The 24,112-nt window shown below is 35.8% G+C and overlaps 1 protein-coding gene across 5 annotated transcripts in view; it reads right to left on the bottom strand.

Moving 5' to 3' along the window:
- Window positions 1-5,375: 5,375 nt before the first annotated feature.
- The window catches only part of Pkia (cAMP-dependent protein kinase inhibitor alpha), an 81,099-nt gene continuing 62,362 nt past the window's right edge, over window positions 5,376-24,112 (bottom strand). For 3 of the 5 annotated variants that reach the window (XM_057790979.1, XM_057790983.1, XM_057790980.1), the window contains 2 exons: window positions 10,356-10,533; window positions 5,376-7,670 (listed from right to left, as the gene is read on the bottom strand). In XM_057790979.1, coding sequence (XP_057646962.1) covers window positions 7,591-7,670; window positions 10,356-10,506 — 231 coding nt within the window. In that variant the 5' untranslated portion in view covers window positions 10,507-10,533 and the 3' untranslated portion in view covers window positions 5,376-7,590. Of the gene's footprint in view, window positions 7,671-10,355; window positions 10,534-15,870; window positions 15,971-24,112 lie in introns of those variants that run through there. The other 2 variants (XM_057790984.1, XM_057790982.1) reach the window with 2 other exon arrangements.

Here is a 24,112-nt window from a genome sequence, read left to right as displayed (position 1 = left end):
GTCAGCTCCAGGAACTACCTTTGCACCCAATGGAGAACAAATTTCGCATTGATCCTTCAAACACAAGGCTTGCTTTTTTTTCCTATTACTCTTCTCTACATAGTAATTCTCTAAAATTCTGCATTTAAAATGGGAATAAGATACACACAAAAGTTTCAAAAATAAAACAAAACAGAATGACACAATTGTAGTGAAAAAATCTTTGTAAATAGGGATAGAGAAGTGATGCAGGAAGTTTGGTAACTCTCGTGGGAAAAAAATGATAATCTTCATGTCTTCCGGTTTGTATAATTTCAATATCCATAATTATGCGTTTCTATTGTATAGTTTCAAATCCTGTTGTCAATTCAATTCTGAGGGTTTTGTTTTCTAATTTTACCTACTAGGGAGACTTACAACTCAATAACTGCTGAGCTCTTTCCCCTTATCTAGTTTAAGTTACATTAGATCTTATTTAGCGTCTTCTGAGAATGCAGATTTTGCTGCCTTGTCACCTTCTAGCTATAGTCATTTTTACATTGCTTTTTACCCTTAGAACTCTGTAGTGTCTGTGGGACAGGAGAAATAAAATGCAATAGGCCAGTCACAGTAGTCATATCACCTGCTTTTGCAGCTACCAAAGCCATTTTGCACATACTTGTTAGTTAGGAACTTCCCTCTTCACAGCAAGCTTTGTTCCCATCCCTTTTTTGAGTAAAATAGAACATGATGGTTTCATTTTTCTCTCTCCTTCGCTTCCCTCCCTCATTCCTTCTTTGCTTCTTACCTCCTGTTTGCTTTTTTTCCTTTAAAAAGTTGTCTTGTTACATGTCAAAGCTGCGATCAGTATGATACAGCCAAAGCCACCCTCAAACGTGAGAATCCTCAAATACAAAATACTTCTTTTGTTCTACTAGACGTAAAGTGCAAATTCAATCACCAGTATTTTATGAAAGATCCAGTCTTTAGTAAGAGAGAGCTCAATGTTAGATAATGTGCATTTTAGTATACATCATTATGTTTTTCCTTGAGCATATGAACATTTGAACCTTAGTCCTTTTAATTATTTTCTTTTCTTTTCCCTACCTTTGAAATCCTATTATTCTCATCAGAAATACCATCTCTTTACCCTATTAGAAAATTTCTCAGTAAACCATATTCTTAGAAAGCCCAGGACATCCTTGTCTACTGTTCTCAGCATCCTTCATGGAGCTCTCTCTGAGTGTGCTTAGGCCAAGGAAGGAAGATATATCTCTCTTTGGATAAATTAAATTCAGCAAATTTGGGAGAATGCAGGTTATAGGAGTTTTAATGGGATCATTATATATCACGGTGCCTTTATTCTAAATTTTTCCTTTGTTTCACACTGGTCTTTGACATCTCACTTCTGCAAAGCATATCAAATATGTAGATACACATGCAGCATAGAATTTCAAAAGTATTTTATTGTAAAAAAGAAAAAATGGTTTGAATTTTGGGCAGTAAGGAATGCTACTGATGTCAGCAGTTTCAATTATCAACTTTATGCCTGAATTGTGTTTATTCCTAGTTGATCTGTAAATAAAGACTGTCTCCCCTAATGATACTGTGAGCTCACACATTATTTACAAATACTAAGTGCCTAACAGATAATGAAGATGAAGAGATAAGTAAAGAGACAATACAGTTGCTACCATCTCTTATTCATATTTTACTCAAAGAATAGAACCACTAGAAGATAAAATGTTAGAGAATTAAGAACAGGAGGCAGCTAATCCATTACAAGTGGGATATTGAAAATGGGAACGAAGTCAAGAAGATTTTAAACTTTAAAGATTTTGAGAAAAGATGTAAAGATATAACATCTGAAAAAATAAGTAAAAATGTGTCAATAAGATTTCCCAGATCAAGGAGGTATATAGAATGTGATAATTAACTTTCCAGATCAAGAGGGTATATAGAATGTGCTATTTATTAAATAAATAGTTTGTCTTTGCTCCCATGTTTTGGGAAATCCATGCCCAATTGTCCAATAGGTCAGGTGAATGAGAGTGACTTGTGTACTGGAGAAGAGAATATGAGATTTACCATGGCAAGTTTGATGTTGATGGTGTTGGAGTGCAAATTAGCAACGAAAAGACAGGAGCTGGTAGAAAGGTAGCCACCTGGCTTCAATCCCAACACTTCACCTTCCCATACACACACACTCACAATAGAGAGACTACCATGAAAAACAATATTTAGTAGGGAAGTAAAGAATGGAGAAGTAGCTAGAATGAGTTATTAGAAAGAAAGGAACTCAATAAGTAAACACACTTTCAAAAACCAATAAACTAAAACCAAACCCAACCCAACCTATGAAGGCAAATGAAGCCTATTTGTTAGGCTTAACTCAAAGTACAAGGAGGCTGCAGTTTTACCAAAACATGAGTGCACTTGAGAAAAACTGATGTTATCATCACCAGCCATCCCAGAATAAAATTACTAGCAGTACTTACAGGATAACCTGGGACATCTCTGGATGGCTAAGTTTGAGGTTGTTGTTCCTTGTTGCAAACACCCTATCTGAAGAAATGGGTACTGTGGCGTCTGAGGATGCAGTCAACAATCATAATGGGGAGGTCACGATCATAGAGTAACAACATGTCTACATCTCAGGTTTCTGGGGAGGAAATGCATTTGGTGGACAATGTATATTCTACTTTGAAGACGAGACAAAGTTCTCTTACGGTCTGTCTTGTAGGCATCAATTAAATTTATATTTTATGATAGTCCTCAGATTTAATATTACTTCCTTAATTTGTACATTTCAGAAATTTCTGACTTCGCGACAACTGATTATCTGGGAGTTATTGGTGGTGAGAAATGCTGCAGATAGCAGATGGATTAGGGATGAGAAGGAAATGCAAGAAAGCATGGAAGAAAGATCATAGTTTTGAGAAATATAAAGAGTGAATCTAAAGGGGGGGGCTTGAAAACTTGAGCACATTTATGGAAAGATAAAGTTAGTAAAAAAACAAAAAGACAATTAGGATGTCTTCAATAAAGGCTGTGAGAAAATTAATGGTCTCAAATGAAGGGATAAATCTTAGACAGGAAGCAGAAAACTTTTCCATTCCTTCCGGTATCAGAGACCTATACTGTAGTCGAGTCAAGGTGGCCACTGCTAACGAGTAAACATTGCTAGACAATTTTTAGCATAACCTAAAAGGTAAACAAAGACAGGGGTGGGGAAGTTTTGGTTGATATTAAATTGACCAGATTTGCAAGAAAGACAACAAATAATTTGCGGGCACTGAAGAGAAAAAGTAACAATGCAATCCTGCCTAGAATAAGTTGTTGAAGAAATCTTCATCTTCTTGTGGAAAGAGACAAGATAGGGTGTAAACAGAGTTAGTGAGTTACCGTGAGGTCACTGCAGTTATTTTACTTTATACCAAGAAGTAGCCAAGTACCCACTCTTAATATCATAAGTTAGACAGGCATAAGAAGTACAAGGGGCATGTTTCATGTGTGTTCTGTTTTAGTAGCTTGAGGAAGACAAATATGAGTATTTACAAGTCCCTTTGTGCTGGAGACCAGATCCTGCTTGATGGGTGGCTAATTTTATTTGAGTCTCATGTTGTTTTCTTCTTGGTCTTTTCTACCTGCATGTGATGAAAGTATTGTAACTAAAAGGAAATACTATACAGACAAAGGAAGGTCTATTCAAATAGCTTCTAACACCAAATGCCATCCACAACACAGTGACAAGAGGTGTCTGTAACAATGTCTGTCATTGCTGACTCATCGGAAATCCTAATTGTTGAAGGACAATGTGGATGATGTCTCAGGCCTTGAACTTCTACTTCTCACATGATCAGAGTGTGGGTGGGAGAGAAGAAAGTTACCAAAAATCATGTAAAATATAATTTAGGGAAAAGGAGTGTAACTAATGGATTCTCTCTCTCTCTATCTCTCTCTCTCTCTCTCTCTCTCTCTCACACACACACACAGAGAGAGAGAGAGAGAGAGAGAGAGAGAGAGAGAGAGAGAGAGAGAGAGAGAGAGAGAGTACTTACTGGAGAATGTTTTAACAAACTTTAGGCATGTTTGAAATCCTTCTGATAACCAAGTAAGAAGCAGAGGTATGACCGCATTTCGTATCTGAGAGAGGGATGGTTACGGCAGAGGGAAAATTGGAGGTGCTGAGCTTCTACAGTAGAATGGATTAGATTTTTCTACAGTAAAGGAAAGGGAATCGAAACTAAGAGGCTGGGGGACATGCACCACAGATGCCTTAGGCTTGAGTTTCTCTGATATAGCCTTTCTCTAGCACCATGTGTATAGTATATAGTAAATAAACACTCTTGATAGACTACATTTCAGAAAACAAGTGCTGATTTTAATTACAATTGTGTGAGCATGCAACATTGCTAAATACAAAAGTCATAGAAGCTCACAAATGACTTCCAAAGCTGCCATTCTTTAGTCAAAGAACAATGCCGGGCTTCTAAGACATCGTCAATTATGGATCCTTTATTCTTTTTCATTTAACACATTTTCTCTTTACTACTGCAGGTTTAACTCAGAAGCCTGCTGCCCATCAGTTACATCTTTTTTCTTGTGTTATTTCTCTGTGAAGAAATAGAAATGCCATTCATTTTCTAAAATGGTGCCTTGCTGCCATGTCCGAGGAAGGCTCAGTGGTAGGGCAACAGTGGAGTACTGTGTTAGGATTTCCAGAAAAATGAATGTCATGATTCTTTTTACAGCATGGAAAGCACTTCTGTGAACTCAGGATGAGCAAGCGTTGACATAGGATGCTCTCAGTTGAGAACAGGTAAATTAAACAACTTCTCATTCATCGTTAATGTATCAAAACCCAAAATCTTTATGTTTCTTGGCAATTCAATAAAAAACCATAGAATGTTGATACACATTCATAACATAAACCTATGCGAATTTTTGACTCATATGCCAGAAGTAAACTCTCAAAATAAGCTTTAATTGAATATTTAAGGAAAACCTAAAACAAAAGAAAAGGTGGGCCTAGCCACATGTGCCATTGACCCATCTGCCATTCACAAGAGAGACAAGTCCCTTCTGGAACTCACTGTGCTTTTCTGTAAAACACAGCTGAATGAGGGCATCACTGACCTTTTCCACATAGAGAAATATGCTGTGTAATTAGCTTTAATTTTGTGACATGTGGAACCAAAATTCTGTTGATAGATAAATACGGGATCAAAATAGCTTTCTAATCTTGCAAAAATTAGTCCTTATTCATGTTGACTTCCCAATGTGTGAAAAGCGAGAAAGATTGAACTCTAAATGGTGCATTCGAATTGTTGAAAGGGTTTCAAAGTGACTCAGTTGGGGTAGTTAACAATCACTTGTTTGGGTTGCCCACTCTTCCATCTGTCGTTACAGATTCATTCCCTATGTATTATTACTTACTTGCAAGTAACAGATATTAAACAAAAATTTGAAGATTTTATGCACTTTTGCCAAGAAAATTGATACAGTTTGGGAGCCTGAGAATGTTGATTTTTTTTTTCCTTCCCAGCTTGAGAATACCTCTGGGTTTAAATACAATATACAAAGTAGTAATAAGAGGCCAAACAAAATCAAAAGCTCCATATGACTTCTCCATTTAGCACTTCTTATATATTTGAAGACAAGCATGGCACCACATGCATTAATAGTAATATATCACACAGGTATATAAACCTTCCACATAGACTCAGCACTGCTTTTAAATTTTACAAAACGCACGTGAAATCAGTTTGGAATTCCACAACGTTAAGAATGAACTTCATATTCACAAGAAAGCTATAAGGATAATTAAACAAGGACATTGAAAACTGTTGAATGTTTTAGATAGATTATCAAAGATTGTCTAAACAGGCCTGGAAGCTTCTGTTCACATGTTTGAGTCTATCACTAAGTAGGTTTATTTCACTCCTAACTAGCCTCCAACGAGTTAGATCAAAGCAAGGACTCCCACACTTAATATATTTGCTGTTCTATATCCAGAAAGACATACTTAACATTTCTTGTTTTTCTGGAAAACATTCAGTTGGGAACTAAAGAGACTCATGTACTCCCAGTCTGTAAAAATGCACTGTACAGGAAGGTGTGAGCAGGCATATGACCTTCCATTTTGTGAGTGACTACAGACAGGCTGAGCTCCTGTCAGCCCCACAGACTGCCTGTTGAAGCACTGCTCTCTACTTAATCCGGAACTGTGGCTATGCCCTCCAGGGCACTTAGGGGATCGTTTGCTGCAAAGGCCTCCTGTCATCTGTTATTTATCCCACAATTCATGAGCCCTGGGCATCTTACTGGATCCTTATTTATTATCATAGACAGTTGGCTTCATAATACTGACCAGAAGGGTTACACAGGTCACAGAAATTTTCCGTACAAGAGTCACGATGTCAAAACACACCATAGGCCACCAACAGCATCAGTAAAAGTGTGGTTAGGTGATAATTATTGTATCAGAATGCAATTCACACTAATTATTAGTAAAAGTTTACAAACATTAAAAAGTGCATAATAACATCAGGATATGAAAGGGCTGAAAAAGGACATGGTGGGACACAGCAGAGGGGCTCCATGTCTAGGCTTGATCCTCAAGGGTTGGGTGGAAAGAACCTCCCTCACAAGCCAGCCTCTGGATTTAAACAGTGGCACACATCAGCATGAGAAAACTGACCCACAGAGCACGGTCTTTCCAGTTCTGGCTTTCTTTTTTCTACTTCCTCAATTTCTAAAATTCTTATGAAAACTCAAAATATTAGCTGAAAGAACATCTTATTTAGAAATAAAATCAATATTGATAAAATTCTTGTCTGTGCAGAGACTGAGAAGACTGAACTCAGGCAATATTCACATTAATGGATATTTCCAAATGCCTGAATAATAAGCAAAGGGGTCTTGTTGAGTCTGGTGGACTTAATCGTCAGCACACAGTTATTATGGGGAGAGTAGTGTTTACAAAAGTATGTTCTTCCCCGTGCATGCCACAACACTATGGGAAATTAAAAAGACAGCCCTTTAAAAAATGAGTGGTATAAAAATTCACAGTAATGTACATCATTTGTTTTACACAAGCAGTCAAAGGGCAGTGCTGAGCAGGTATACTGTACGATACAAAACGGTGTGAATAACACAGCACTAACACACAGGGACACAATGCTAACAGTGCTCTCTGGATGGTTCTTTTACTGGGTGAATACTCCAACCAGAGATATTTAACTCTGGGGTTCAGCCAACCCTTTTCAATTAGACACAATTAAATCCTCTGACATCATGAGGGGCCAGATGCTACAGGAATCATCAGCGAGGTCGGTGCTACTCTCTACAAGCATTTCATTCTACGGTCAAGTGAAAAGACCCATACAGAAAACGATATCCAAGCACAGGCCAGGTGATTTCAACCATTGCTAATGACAGAGGTAGGGAAACGGCTGTCTGCAGACACAGGCTCCGCCTCCACTTTTAACATGGCAGCGAACTGCTTCTGGCCACACAGCGCAGCCATTTTCTTCCCCTTTCTTTCACTCATGACAGCAAATACATCCGAGCAATGCCAGGAGATTCGCCACATTGTCACGTGTTGTTGACGGTCAGAACGGAGTGTTGTTAGCTTTCAGATTTGGCGGCTTCTCCTTGGGCTTCCCCACTTTGTTCTGTGGAGCTTCTCTGTCCATTGTCTTCACCTTCTGTAAAAGATAAAGAAAGCGGGAAGCCTGTGTTTACTGACTCTTAGCGTCTCATGTTGCAGAGGTCAGAACTAACCACGAAGTCTGAACAGGTTATAGAGACAAGTGAGTTTTCTTGGTAGTGCACGCTCAAGAAAATAGTGTGAGTGTTCACAGCCTGGTACTTTCTGTGACACTGGCACAATAGTCAGAAAAAAAAATAACTTGTGAAATATTCAATTGTCAATGATTGGCTGTGCTTTTGATAAAGGAAATTTCATGGCCAAGCTGATCACTATTAAATGTGCTTTTACAGTCTAGAGAAACCAGACCAGGGATTGCATCCTCATCCTCTAATTGGAAGAAATATTTAAAATTTACCTTTGCCATTATTTATGAAGCTTTAGGATTACCCACCTAATTTCTCAAAAGTTTTATTAACTGAAAATTTATAGTAACAATAGAAGATAGAAGGATTTTTGTTGTTGTTGTTGGTTTGTCTCTTGTCCAAGAGTTTACTGGTCTCTGATCTGTCCTAATCAAAGGAAGGGAGTCATATCCAGGCAGATGACAGAGAGGAGAATGTTGAAAGACGAAAGTGACTGCATAAATACAATGAGGACCCCTACTCCTATGAGGGTGGGTGGGGATTCTATGTTTGAAGAAATTAGTCGGGATTTAACATTACACTGCAAACAGACATTGTGAAATGGTTCTTGTTAACTTATCAGGAGCAATGATATTGCTAAATATGGATGATAAGAAAATAGAGACGGAACTGATGAAGGACGTCCCTCCAAATCCTCAGAGGTATTAAAGTTACTGTTATGAATGGCATGTTTATGTTGATAATTCACATTTCTTTTTTGCATGGAGAATGGTAAAGTCAGGGCTGTTAACAGCTTGCCTCTTTTGAGACATAATGATTTGAAGAGAAACTAAAAAATTTGCAAGGGCTTAGATAATTAGAAATATAATGCAGAGTTGTTTAGAAAAGAAGATTTGCTATGACCAGCAATATAATTATAATGTGCTTAGTGTAGATTTACATTTTACTTTTTGTATTTATGAACATTTTTTCTTTTTGTATTTATTTCACTACTATTAAAATTACTTGCATTAATTTAGTATGTTCTCCTGCATAAAAAGAAGTCTTGAAGCTAGCAATTCTCAATGACAAGCAAAACAGAAGAATATACTCCTTGGGTCAAAAGTCTTGATATTAAGGCTTCTTCTTCTTCTTTTTTTTTTTTTTTTTGGTTTTTCGAGACAGGGTTTCTCTGTGGCTTTTGAGCCTGTCCTGGAACTAGCTCTGTAGACCAGGCTGGTCTCGAACTCACAGAGATCCGCCTGCCTCTGCCTCCCGAGTGCTGGGTTAAGGCTTCTTGAAATTCATGCAGTCATTTAAAATTAAATGTTTATGTAAAAACTAAAATACTATGAAAAGAAATTGGCAAAATTCTAAACCACAGAAAATATCTATTTACTCATTTTATGACAGTAAAATGAAATAATGCCCTATAGTCTAACTCCAAATTGCTTTGAGAGGTAAGCACATACAATAATGGCAAGAAAGCAATGAGCCCTAGAATATGCATGACCACACAGCCAAAGCCATGCTGTCAACATTTGTCATTAATCAAAAATTGAATTAATGTCTATGATATACTGACCTTTAGTAATCGAATGACATTCTTCCTTTTTCAAATCACACCATAACCTCACACATTTTCCAACAATCTGAAAGCTTTCACACATATATTCTTAGAGTGAAGGCATACTGAATGTTACAGAATCAGAAATTGCAGGTTATTTTATGTATACAAAGCTGTGGTTCTTTGATTTTGAATTACTTTCATATTTAATGATTATTTTGTGCAAGTATTTTTTATGAATTTAAAGAAACTATGGATGGAGGAGCTATTAAAGAACTTACTTTAATACTTAGAATTAAGGCTATCAAATATTTTCTTGCACTAAAATATTTTTTTCATTTTCACCAATAAAGTCAAGTGACTTTGATAAATATTAAAACACAGTTTTTCGTCACAAAACCATTCAACCATGAAAATTTAAAAATCGTTTTTATTCAAGAAGCACTAACATAACAAACATTTTATTTCCATTCTCAATAAAAATGGTTCTAGGGCACCTCTTTTGGAATGGTTCTTTGAATTAAGGTCTGCCTGACTCAAGTGAGAATCTTTTTAAGTACGTTTGAAATGTAGGAGATCACCAGTGTTATCCATGGCAGGAATCATAGCCATTTAAGTTTCTCCATGAGGAATTTCAAAGCTTTTGTAGACAGTGATTTTTTTCAATGAAGTGTTTTAATTTTTGAATGTGTGTAGGGAATCCTTCCAAGAGAAGTCACTGAAGAAAGGATGGATTAAGGAGCTGATCAGGCACTTCATCTTGTCTGAACTGTTCTGAACTGTGCCATCTGATTTCAAAAGAATTTTTTCTTGCTTTTACTTATAGTTTTATTTTATTATTACTATCACCACCACCACCATCACCACCATCATCATCACCATGACACCATCACCATCATCATCACCACCATCATTATCATCATCATTACCACCTTCATCATCATTATTTCATCATCACCATCATCACTATTGTGTGTGTGTGTCCTTATCTCATGTAGGGAAATGCCAGATCATTCCATGTTCCTAAAGAGGTATACATTGAATGACTCACCTGTCTTGTTGATATCAAGACCTGCTAATTTCAAGGCTAATTCATTGCTGTTGCCACTTGCAGAGGAAACCAGGATATCATGTATTGCATTTCTTCTACCTGTTCTTCCTGAAGCAATAAAATCTGCATATGTAGTTTCCACATCAGTCATTGCTAACAAATATCCACATATCAGGGACTACAAAGGAAAAAGGAAAAATTAATAGGTGAATGTAATGATAATCAGTGGTGAGCATTTTTTTAAATATTTATTTATTATGTATACAATCTTCTTTCTGTGTGTATGCCTGCAGGCCAGAAGAGGGTACCAGATCCCATTACAGATGGTTGTGAGACACCATGTGGTTGCTGGGAATTGAACTCAGGACCTTTGGAAGAGCAGGCAATGCTCTTAACCTCCCAGCCATCTCTCCAGTCCAATCAGTGGTGAGCATTTAACAGAAAAACATTACTAGTAAATGAATGGCTTATAAAATGAATGAGAAACAATTGTTTAGGTTTTGATTCTTTTCTGAAACATTTACATAAAACCACAGGAAAGACCAGCATGACAGAAACACCTTAAGGGTGCAATAATGGCACATGCCTTGACAGTAAACTGACATCTCTCTGACTGCCATGTTATTAAACCAGAATAATCCTTAATTACATTATAAATGTTTACACTTATACTCACAGATGTAGTTCTCACATCACATCAGGGAAACTTCCTTTTGCAAGGAATGGATACAATTGCAGAAAACCAAAGCCAACGAAAAAGCAAAGCCCCTGAATTTCTAATACCAATTGGTCATCCTTAAAAACATACACAAGCAACATATTTAACTATAATTAGCTGTTTGCTGTCTTCCTTTCTCCATATCAAAGAGGTAGGAGACCAGCATGTTCTATGATAGGGAGTTCTAGACACTTTGTGTCTTGGAAAATGGAGCTATTTTCATTCCCAGAAAGCTGTTTCAGAAAGTTTAAATATCACATAACAGTTAACACATAAAGTTAACACATTGGGCTGGAGAGATGGCTCAGTGGTTAAGAGCATTGCCTGCTCTTCCAAAGGTCCTGAGTTCAATTCCCAGCAACCACATGGTGGCTCACAACCATTTGTAATGAGGTCTGGTGCCCTCTTCTGGCCTGCAGGCATACATGTAGACAGAATATTGTATACATAATAAATAAATAAAAAAAGTTAACACAATAAGTAGCACATAACAGTTAATAATATCTCCTACAGACACTTAAACCACAGTCCATGTTACTATTGGAGGTGGTGGAACCTCTCAAATGTGAGGTCTAATAAAATAGAGTAAGATCATAGAAAGCATAGCCTTGAAGGAAGTCTTAGGGCCCTGGGTCCTCCTTTTCCTCTTTTTTACCTTTCCAGCTACAAAAAGGTGTATGCCCTCTTATGTAATATGGAACTACTTTGATGCTTTGCTACATCTTCAAAGCATCAGAACTTATAATCTGAAAACAATGAAAGCATGGGCCAACTTTATTGTCTATGCCACACATTTTCTCCCAGCAAAGTAACTAGGCTGTGGCTGTTGTTCTACTGTTCAGTCATGGAGTGAATCACAGAGAAGCCTTTAACCATCTTGCTCTTAATTACTAATCAGTAAAGAAGTGTAGAAGATAATGTGATAATTAATGTGATTCAAGTAAGAGGATGGTTACAACGGTACTCAAGGCTTCCTCATTTCTGAAATCCTGGATTTGGAAATTCCCTTCTTTGACTATTACCACATTTTCCTGGCCTTTCCTCTCAATTCTTCCCATGTAGCCATTTAATTGCTTCAGTACCTTTAACTTCATTCTCACTAGGTGCGGTGCCTTGTGAATCAGTTACCCACGGTTCATGTCTCTTCATCTAAGCATTAGGAAGTTTCTTTGGTCTATTGTGATCATTGCCTTCCTACCTATGTTTCATGCTGAGAAAACAGCCCGGCACACTTTCTTTGAACTCACTACCAGGTGGCTGTTACCAGGAAAAGTACAAAATTGTGCCAATTGGCTCAACTAGACATTTCTGACTATTATTAGTCTGTAGGCAGAGCTGCACAGATCCTCTTATTCACCTCTAGGTGACTTTTCCTTGTGGTCTGATCCAAGGGAATTATTCCCAGTCTTGTCCAGTCTAAATATCAGACACAGTATGTTTTTAGTGATGGCTCCATCAGGATGCAGGGCTTTGGGTGTAAGTTTTATCAAAGTTTGTCTCCTAAACAGTATCTTTCTGTATTGTCTTTTCTGGTGAATTGTTTCCTTTCTTTCTTTCTTTCTTTCTTTCTTTCTTTCTTTCTTTCTTTCTTTCTTTCTTTCTTTCTTTCTTTCTCTCTCTCTCTCTCCCTCCCTCCCTCCCTCCCTCCCTCCCTCCCTCCCTCCCTCCCTCCCTCCCTTCCTTCCTTCCTTCCTTCCTTCCTTATTTCTTTCTTTCCTTCCTTACTCTCTCTCTCCTTCCCTCTCTCCCTTCCTTCCTTTTTGACACATGCTATGGATTTTATTTTATTCCATCTCCAATACTATCATCCACTTGGTGTAACATTATATACCGTGTTTAGCACATTTTTGTTTATCTCTCACCTTTGAAATCAATATCTAATCATTTCTCAATAAATATTGATTTTTATATCATTTACATGTTCACTCTAATTAAAATGCTGCTTCCAGAGTAATCTCAAGCCATCCTCACAACCCTCCAAAGCCTCACCCATAGTCTCCAAATTCTGAAGGTTAGAATTCCATTTGAGACTTTCCATTATCCGAATGGCTCCTACTTTTGCAGATTTTACTTCACCACTCACGTACATGCTTGGTATATCACAAAATACAGCACACTGTTTTCAGAGATTGGTGATTGTGCATTTGTTCAAATCTGTTGCTCCACCTGGAAGGTGGTTCCTAATTATATTTGCCTGGTGAAACAGACTGAGTCCTCAAAATTCAAGGCCAAATTTATCTTCTCTTTTGCCACCCTCCCTGTCTTCAAAGAGCACTTCATGAGCCTGGATTTTGTCTATTCAGACAGTGACAGCTTTACGGTCATCTCTCTTTCTAGACATATGAAAAGCTATAACAAGTCAAGAACTTATTAATGGAATGGAAGAAATATTGTATATACTCTCTCAGTTTTGGAAGGAAAATTAGAGATAGTAGAAGTAGAATCCTCTGGAGAGAAAAGGGGCAGAAAGAAAGGGGTTCGGAGGAATGGGAAGGGTAGTGAATGTGAGAAAAACAAAAAGCTGTATGCATAAAAATGTCAGTACGAATCCCATTATTTTATTTGCCAGTTAACAAAAACACTAATTTTAAAAGGATACATATTTTGTTATTGCTTTTAAATATGCAATTTCTAACATAGTGACTTGCATATGGTTAGTTTAAAATAAAGATACGACTAGAAATGATGAATTACCTTTCATTGCAGCCACAGAAAATGCTCCCGCTTCCTGATGTTGGCAAATTAACAAATCCTAAATGCCTACCCACTCCAACCTGTACGATCCTATACACAGAGTCCGAGGACCATATAAGTCAACCTTCTGCCCATCTTTACCTTGTTACTTAAGTTTTGGGAATACAGGCTCGTAAGTCCCAGCACATTCCCTTTATTTTATGAGGCAGTTTCTGAGTCAGTAATGATGCTTTGACCTTGCAGTAATTCAATCCTATTAGCTACAAATATATTGTGATTAACAGAGTAACATTAGCAACATGATGTAAAATTTCTACATTAACCTCAGATTATAGAGCTGAACAAACATCAACCCAGTGAACATACCTGTAAGTATTAAAGAAGAAATAAAATTAGAGAAATAAGCATCTGCCACAGTTATTTCTATTCTTAATGATTGCCTTTTAAAATAGATTTCAAAACATGGACTTAAAAGAAAGAACACAACTGCTTTATTTATCATCTGGCAAAAGAAAATAAAAGGTAAAAATCAATAGCTTATTTTTAGTTAAAAATACCTCATATTTTAAGTGACCCCTAAATCATATACAGAACCATGGCTTGAAAGTCAGTATTAAACATGTCCAAGGATTTTTCACATAACTAGTTTTCTCTGCATAATGGCACATGTGGGGTTGGTTTAGCTCACTCTGCTGCTGATTTTATAGATATCTGAAGTATCAAAGATGAAGCAGAGAATAGTGGTTACATTTTCCATGGGAGGGTATGATTTAAAAAAAGCTGAACTAGCTTACCATGTGAGCAGAACTGACAACTGTGACCCCTTCATTTAGTGCACTCTTAGCATATTCTGAGACAAATGGGTATGGGAATTATAAAGGGGTATTGAGATTGTCTTCATGTGGTCGCATACAGATTGCATTTGGATTGAATCACCAAAGTGAGAATACTCAAGGTAAACAAAATTCCAGTATAAGCCCCTCCTCTTAAACATTTCTGATATTATTTATATGCACACACTCTACACATCTAAAGTTGTAAACTAAATATTAGGTATTTAATTACTGTTGCCTTCTTAATTATTATATTAACTATTAATAGAAAATTAATGCTTTTAAAATATTTTATTTAGATCAACAATAGATTTATGATAAGATAAATACATGCAATGTAGAAGGAATGTAATAATATTTTTGAACAAAATTCATTGTTACCTTGAATTTATGTATGTCTTTCCATTATTATAACTTTTATTACTACTCTTAGGTTCTTAAATGTGTTTGATTTCACATATACAATGGCTTTTCCTCTAAAGCAAGTATCTAGGCATAGGTCTATTTATTTATTCAGCTACCAAATATCCAGAGATACAACAAGCATATTATCTCAAGGAAAACAAACTTTTCTTATGAAATTCCAGAGAATTGTCATCAAAAAAATTGTAAATAACAGATACTCAGAAAAGAAAAGTAAGAAGGAAAGAAGGGAGAGAGAGAGAGGGAGAGGGAGGGAGGGAGGGAGGGAGGAAGGAAGGAGTGAAAACATCATCAATAAACACCAGCAGCTGACAGAGGTTTAGCAGAGGAGTAATTTGAATATGTTCTGACTGCATACATAAAATAAAGAAAAACTGTTGAAAATATAGTTATAATAGGCTTTAGTCCCTATTTGTGCTGCTATATTTAGAATTTTCTAAAATTAGCTAATGATAATTTATTAGACATAGACAAGGGATATGGTGGTTTTTTGTACCCAGTTATACAAACATAAATTAATAATTAGGTCTTTAGTTGGGGGAAGATACCTTATTTATTAAATCTTGAGCTATCCAATGTTAGATTATATTTTAAAGTTTAAACTTCAAGAAAATGACACTTAAGGCGATTCAATCAAAATTTACAATAATGAATAAACATGCTCCCCACAGCTTGAGCAAGCCCCCCTCCCTCACTACAAAGCAAATGATCAGGAAATGCTAAATAGTAAGACAAAGTTCTGAACTAACATACACAATAGGTTTGGGCCCTTTCCTATGATATGCCCATTATTCTTCTAATATATTATTTGTGGAAATAAGCCAGGCTTTACTCCAGCAGCACTTACAGACTTAGGCAAAGCTCAAGCGCCCCATAACGACATGTACTTACGCCTCCTCTCTTCAAGTGGAGAAGAACCAGAGCCTATGAAGCTGCTAAGATGATTTTTATAGTGACATTGAGTCATGAGCCAAATGGTGACTGGAGAGCATGCTAATTTTACTTCTCTAAATGGGACACATGAAATGAGACTCACAGACTTGGAGGAAGAATGGAGAGACTGCCTCCAGCATACACTGAAGACTTCTTTCTAACGTGAACAATAGGATTTATTTTTTTTTACAAAAGTTAAAATGTAAGAAACAAGAAAATTCTTCTTGCTCCACTCTTTAAATGCAATGGCAAAATACTCGTGTTAAAATAATAAATCATGTGCAGCTGCAAAAGCTCTGATGAATTTCCAGTGTGTTCAGAGCTTGATACACATCAGTGTTTGTTGTCTAAGATTTCCATGCATTATGAAAAGTGACCAAGAATGCCAATGACCTAACATTTATGTGGAAAAATCTACCAACATTTGCCATGTGCAAAATGAAAGGAGTGGTCAAATTTAAGTATTTACTAGTTCACTGAATGATACCAATAACCTTGTTACATATTTATATAAATATTTGTATTGGAAAGGAAATATGTTTTTGAAAGCAAAAGAAGTTGATGACAAGAATTCTTTATAGTTTTACATTTGTAACTCTGACTTTTCTAAATGTCTGGCTTAATAGGAGACAGCTGGTTTCTTCAGCGTGCTTCTGCATTAGATCTGCTGCAATATGTTGGATTACTTGAGGAAAATCTGGCCCTCATTGAGACTTTTATGTAGGCTGGAAAGTGAAGAAATTTTTAATAGCCTTTTCAGATAATTGTAGAATTTTTTTTATACTGTAGACTATAAAACCATCAAAATGCTTTCCACCTTGTCTGACTAATGTGTATTCTCTGCCCTGCGGCATGAATGGCTCTTCTGTCCTTGCAAGCACATGTGTGCGTGCACACACACAATGCCAAGAATCACTCACTTGACATATATTGGTTCACTGGGTATTGAGTCAGGCAAATTTTCTAAATGATTTTCAATTATGCAATATAAAATTCTTATTGATGCCACTTGTATCATCATCATAAAGATTTCAGAAATGAAAACTTAGAGTTTCATAGGACCAGAGACTACATTTTCCAAAAATCATCATTTTCATTTGAAAGCTTAGATATTGCAGTCACAAGTCTCGTTATTCATTTTCAAGGAAACCTTTGTAAAATATTGAAACTCAAATAACCAGAGCTGGCTTCATAAAGATGTTCCCAGGAATGGTGACCGATTACACCATGGGCGAGTTTAGATTTTTTACTGAACAGTCACAAATTTACAGGAGACAAGCAAGCATTTTGGTACAGGACGAAAGTGCTTCACAAGACTCCCAGTTTTAGCGTATGAAATACTGAAAGTAGTGAATGCTAAGACAGAGACTCAATAAAATTTACTGTTTATTTGTCAAATACATTAAAAAGATATTAACAGAAGTGTGGTAATACATGGGTCCCAGGCAAGTTCATGTCACTTGTTTGATTAATTCAAAGTCAAAGTAGTTTTCCCATTTTACCTTGTCAACATGAGTATAACCATCAGCCTAGGTTTTGCTTCTGTGAATATATCTTATGCTTTTTTTTTTTATAGATTCTTAAGCTGGTTGATTTTATTTCTGTTTAATCACTGCTTCTTAATTATTTTTTATCAAGACTAACTTAGCAATGTTTTGCCAATCAGAAGTTTAAATAAGAGTATTGCCTACAACTCTTTTTCCCCCCAGGTTTTCAAAGGTATTTTTTATTCACTACTTTTGATGACTATAAATAAGTGTTTCCACTATGGAAAAGAAAGTTAGCACAGTACATTTTCATGACTGGGGAATGGATTTCTCAAGTCATGTTCAATGGTGTCAACACTTAAGGAGAAAAGAATTTAAAAAAAAAACAAAAGAAAACAAAAAAAAACACCTGAAGGTTGGAATTCAGTTCTTTATAAAGTCCCTTGTAAAAACAAAAACAGAATAAAAACAAACCTTAACGGGCAGGGAATTTTTTTTTTTTAAAGAAAAAGGAAGGAAAAGGCAGACAGATTCATTGCTTCTCCTCAGAAATTTCTAATAAAGAAAGAAAGAAAAAGAAAAAATGAAAAATAGATTATGACACTGACACATTTTTAAAAATTAATTATTTACTTTTTCATTTTTAAGCTCACAAGAGGAGTCAAATGAACAAGTTTATTGGTCTGGTCCAATTTATAATAATGAAAACAAGAATAACAAAATAGTTATCCAGGTGGTGGTGGTGGCACACCTTTAATTCCTGTAGTCGGGAGTCAGAGGCAGGTGGATCTCTGTGAGTTCGAGGCCAACCTTATCTATAAGAGCTAGTTCCAGGACAGCTAGGGCTGTTACACAGAGACACCCTGTCTCAAAAAACCAAACAAACAAAGAACAACAAATAGCTGTGAAGTTTATGAACGTGAGTACTGAGGAATATGGAAAACTCAAAAGGAATGGCAGGTACGCTGGAAAATGTACAGTGGTAATCCACACACTTTAACAATGCTATCAACATGGTATTCATATGCTGAAATAACAGATTAGAATTCTTAAGCCACACAGTCAGTAGTGATCATTTTCCAATAATGCTTTTAGGACATATGAAGCTAAGCTTATTCAATTTTATATTTAACGTTTGCCTTAATATTTCTTTATAAATATGTAGCTATTTCCATACTTTACTGGGACAGAAATTATTTCACAAATGATTGTCTCTTAAAATGGCTATAGAAAATGACTTTTCAAACATTTCATTTGATTACACATGTTAATTGGAGCCACTATGTTCTCCTTGATTTCTATGTTTGGTCTATAAAATCTTCTTATCCCATACCACACATATCTAATCATTTGAGGATGCTCTTTATATTCAAGATGCCTCACTGTGAAGGTTGTTTAGCTTTAAGGGAATTAAAACACAACTGACAATGACTATACTATGATTTTGAGAAGGATCTACAAAAATATTCTGAGTAATATCTGAGAAAATAATTCCAAAATTATAAACAAACTTGCAAAAGTGAGAAAATATTTACAGTTTCAATACTGATATTAATGCAGTTCATCAAATGGAATGCCAGTTGGTTCCCATGCCATGTTGGTTACTCCCTTAGATTACTATTGCTGTGATAAAAATATCATGACTGAAAATCAAGTTGGAGAGGAAAAGATTTATTTGGCTTATACTTCTATAAGACAGTCCACCTTTGAGAACTCAACAGGGCAGGAACCTGGAAGTAGGAGCTGATGCAGAATCATGGATGGGTGCTACTTATATCCACTTCCTTAGAGAACCAGGGATCTCCAGCCCAGGGGTGGTTTCACGTACAATAAGCTGAGTCCTCTTTCATCAGGCACAAATTAATAAAATGCCCTACAAGCTTGACTACAGTCCAATATTGTGGAGGCATTTTCCCTACTGATGAAATTCTAGTTTGTATCAATTTGACATAAAAGTAGGCAGCTCAGTTACTTACAAATAATATTGGCTTTTAATTTGGTAAATGTTAATAACATGTTATGTAGAGTTTACAAAAGTAAAATTGTCTGTGACTAAGAAAGGCTTAAAAAAAGAAAACAGAAAAAGAGAAAATGAAGGGTGATTGGAGTCAGATAATAAAGATGTGTTTGTAGGTAATATAACTGAAAGAGAACTAAAGACAGAAAGGACCTGGTTATGTTGATCAATTTATTCTAATATGGTGATATTTACCTGTTTTGGATTATCATAACAACTAAATATGTATTGTTTTTGTTCATAATAATGATGATGATGATAATGAGCTTTAGTCCATTTTTGGGAAAAACGCTTTAGCAGATCCCTGCTCCCCACTAGAGCAGTCTCCATCAATCTGCCAAGTGCAGAGCCGCTAGGCACTGAGGATGAGGGAGCAGAGGCACACAGAAGAGGCATCTGCACAGAAGAAATGATTAGTGCCTGCCAGAGTGGGATGGTTGAAATTCGAGAGATCTGGGATGAGAATCTTGGAGTGTGTCTAGAGCTCTAACTGGGATAAATAAGCAGATGGCATTATTTGGTAAATGGAAAAGAAACAGCACTCTGAAAAGTCTAAGAATGGCTCTTCATGATGTCACAATGCTACATCCTTTTGAATGAGTGGAAATGCATTAACTAAACCACACACACTTCACACACACACCAATATGAGCTCTTCTTCTGCAAGCAAGTTCTTTTTGGATGATATCTGAAAATTCCAATTGAAATTGTGTTTATACAACCCAATGAACCTCTTTTCAGCCCAAAATAACACTTGCTGTGACTGTACTTAGCATATTTTAAATATGTGCATAATCCCTGCCAATTATCTGCCTTGCAGATGCTACTTTCTATACAGTGTTATGATCTCCATTCGTTACTCAAGAGTATGATGAACTGGTTCACTTCACCGACTACTGCTATATTTCTAAAGTCCTTTTAATGACATGTACACACAATTTCGATACACATTTGCTATGTGTTATTTCAAGGCTTTTTTTTATTCTAGACTTTCTGAATGCTAAAACATTGTCTAAGTTAGTGTGAAAGGAATGGAGGGAAGAGGGTTTGCTGAAGAACAGCAGAATTAACTAAACTACTTAAAAATTAAGGAAATATTAAAGTAAATAAAAAATTTAAAAATATTAATGTGGCCTTGAGAAATGTGTCCATTAGATCAGATACTGATATGTAAATCAACAGATGCTCTGTCCCTCTATGTCTCTATCTTGGTATCTCTCTTTCTTCTCCCCTTATCACTACAAGATCATCAGTAGTCCAGCCCAGCTTTACTGTGACACACAGCATAGCAGAAGGCAACAAGGAACCAGTGTTCCTCCCAAGTACTGGGATTATAGATGTGTGCCCAGTTCAAATGATACTTTCAAATGAGCTATTTCACAAAATAGAAAACACAAGCATAAAACCATTATATCAGTAATATAAAAAGATTTATATTGAGAAGACAAATTATAATATTTACTTTGTTAAACTGACAATAGATACAAAATAAATACCAAAATCTAAAAGTTCTATAATTTTTTATATTGTAGCATAAACTTCTTTGACACATATTCTAAGTGATGATTTTTACTTCCCCATCATAACTTAGGATTGTCTCATCTGATTTCCACAATGTTTTGTCAAAATGCATTTAACTGATAACCAGAAGGCCTGGTGCTTGTCAGACCTTCCAGGCTTACAGCGTTACATAGGGAGTCTCACAACATTTTTAATTCACACCAACCTTAATATTTTCCATAACATGGACTCTTCAGGCACATGGAATAAACACTTGAAGAATGACTCACAGCAAAACATGTTTCACGTTAAAATTAGAATCATGCATGCTTTGCTGTGCTCCCATCTAAATGTGTAAGGGAAAGTGCTCTGGACGACACATAGAAATCACGCAGGACGCTTATCCATTTACCAATGGCAGAACTCACTACCAAATCTGGCATCTCTGACAGAATTAGGATAATTTTTAAATGAGAGCTGTATTTCACTGACTGCAAAGGCAGCATAATATTTTCCACAATTTTATGACAAGGGCAGATACACAAACACCTACACATAAAGAAGCATACATACACGAACATAATCTTCAGTGTTTTCAAATGTTGTAGAGAAGTATAACCATGACTTTTAGTTTATCTTCTAATTTATCCATTTATTAATGTACAGACAAATGGAAACAGTTAAAAATGGACCTTTTTTTTTCATGAAAAGTGGGCCTTGTAGAAAGTTTTAGAATAGTAACATGAAATAGGAATGCACATAAGTCTTGACTCTGTGTTTCCTCTTTAGTCTATGTCAATGCCAACAGCAGAAATATCTCTGCAATTTAACTTAAGTTAGGTTATATTGTACTGATGAACATCTAATTGGATTTTTTTTTTTTTAGCACATTAAGTTTCTGTTTTCTTCCCTCTCTCTGCTCTCCCAAGGCAGGCATCAATGCTGCCCAACTTACTGTCCTCCACTCTTGGTTCCTTCACTGTAATGTGTTCCTGTGCTTTTGCTGCACAGGAGTTCCAACAGTCAAACTCCAGACAGAATCATTTACAGAAAGGAAAAGCTCTCATATATCTTAAAAATGTATTTAGAATTTCAGAAGTGAATTGTACAAGGAAGAACAATTTAGAAAACTGGTTATGGAGAAGGTTGTCAGATTAAATCATTCCTCTCAATGTGGCAAGAAAAACAAGCACAGAGGTGGGACTCTTCTTGCTGGTGAATACTGGAAATGAGATGTGCTTGCTGTCTATTTTATGCTGAGTTCCCTGGATTACAAAACATGGGCTTAGGTGTCATTATTGCCTATGTATCATTTGATACTGAGTAACAAAATTGATTTAATCTGTCTTTAGTTTTTATGCCTCCAAAATACGGGTTCCCAGACTAAGCAAATATTTCAAATATTTTCTAGGTCTCACAGTCTCTGACCTATGCCTCCATATGCCCTTTATAAAGGCCATGTTTTCACAAAAGATAGCATTCTTTTCAAAGCCTTTGGAGGAAGGGTAGTTATATTTAGAAGGCCCATTTGGCACACCAGGGTTTCTCAGGTCTCACTGCTATTTATAACCAGCTGTAGGCCAGTAGGACAGCAGATTTGTTTTAACTAATAGTTGTCCAGGTTTCAGGTAATTGAAAAGGTTTTGTCACCTATTTTATGCCTTGATTTAAGAATGAATTAAAAGCTAGACACACACGTGTGTGTAGTATATGTATTTATGTGTGTATGTATGCATCCATGCACACAAACATTAAATATTTGCTGATTTCTCAATATTATACATACATATGCATGTATTGTGTAATATTTGTGTATCATGCATACATGTACACAGACATCAAATAGTTTCTTATTTTTCAATATTATACATATATATGTGCATGCTTATAGTTTATGTATATATGTGTGTATATATACATGCATGGTCTCTCTCACACACACATTGAATACTTGCTAATTTCTCAGTAGTTTCATGACCTGGTGCCAAACAGAATTCAAAAACTCATATTTCTGTTGGGACATTGGATACTTTATCATTTGACAGACATGTTCGATTATTCTGAGTTACTGAGTGAATTCCTTATGATTTGTTTTCCTTCTTAATTTTATCTCCACTAACTCTTATCTAAATGTCAATAAATATTTACAAATTCTACATATATTTACTTTTCTTTTTATGAATCTAGTTGGTTTTATTGCAGTAGAGACAACTACATCATTTTGTAGAGAGTCAACAAAACAAAAGCAAAGCAAAATAAAAATACCATTAGAAGAAAATTCATGTAAATGCTGAAATAAAACAATGCCAGGATGATCGAGTGTCAACAAGACACATGCAGGGCTACACCAGAACCTGAAGTCACTGTCAATATTGTTTAGCATTCCTAGGGTCCAGAGGAACTTTAGCCAAACTTGGGGATTTATTGTTGCTGACAGTTTTTCAAAAACCATCAAATGAATAAAAAATTTAATTAAAAGTAAAAAAGTAACTTGTTTCCCAAACAGTTAACAGTAAATTAGCAATATTAATCCCTGTCTATTCTATATAGTTTAGTGTTTCCTATGAATATACAACAAAATAAAATCATGAAATTCAGAATGCTCACAGGACTCATTGGTAGTATCATGATGTGATCCAAGCATCCTTCATTAAGGGTTATCATTTAATCCAACGGCACCATGCCCATCAAAAGGATCATCTCAAGATGCAGATGCAGCATTTAACATCTTTTTGCAAACTCTCTTTAATATGGAAACCTTTTTTGGCTTCTTTTGGGTAGCTTGATCCTGAAACCTTTCAAGATTACAGGTCAGTTATGTTTGTAGAATGCAGTTTGAATTTATCAATGCATGGATACAGAAAATGTCACTTATACAATGAAATCTTTAGCACACAATATTGGCAAACCTTTGAGTTTACCTTATTTGCATATTAACATTAAGTAAATTCACCTGCCCTTTTCACTTTTGTTTGAAGAAACAAAATTATCTATTTCTTCATCATTAATAATTTTGTTTTTATATAAATATCAAAATTACAATTAACTCCATTACTTCAGTGTAGATTTTCAATGGAAGTTGATTAGAATTTTCCATTACTTTTTTTTTTTTTTTATTTTCAAGACAGGGTTTCTCCGTAGCTTTTTGGTTC

Source organism: Chionomys nivalis, chromosome 16 (genome assembly GCF_950005125.1).
Source record: "Chionomys nivalis chromosome 16, mChiNiv1.1, whole genome shotgun sequence".
Classification (NCBI taxonomy): domain Eukaryota; kingdom Metazoa; phylum Chordata; class Mammalia; order Rodentia; family Cricetidae; genus Chionomys; species Chionomys nivalis.
This window is presented reverse-complemented; position numbering and strand designations above follow the sequence as displayed.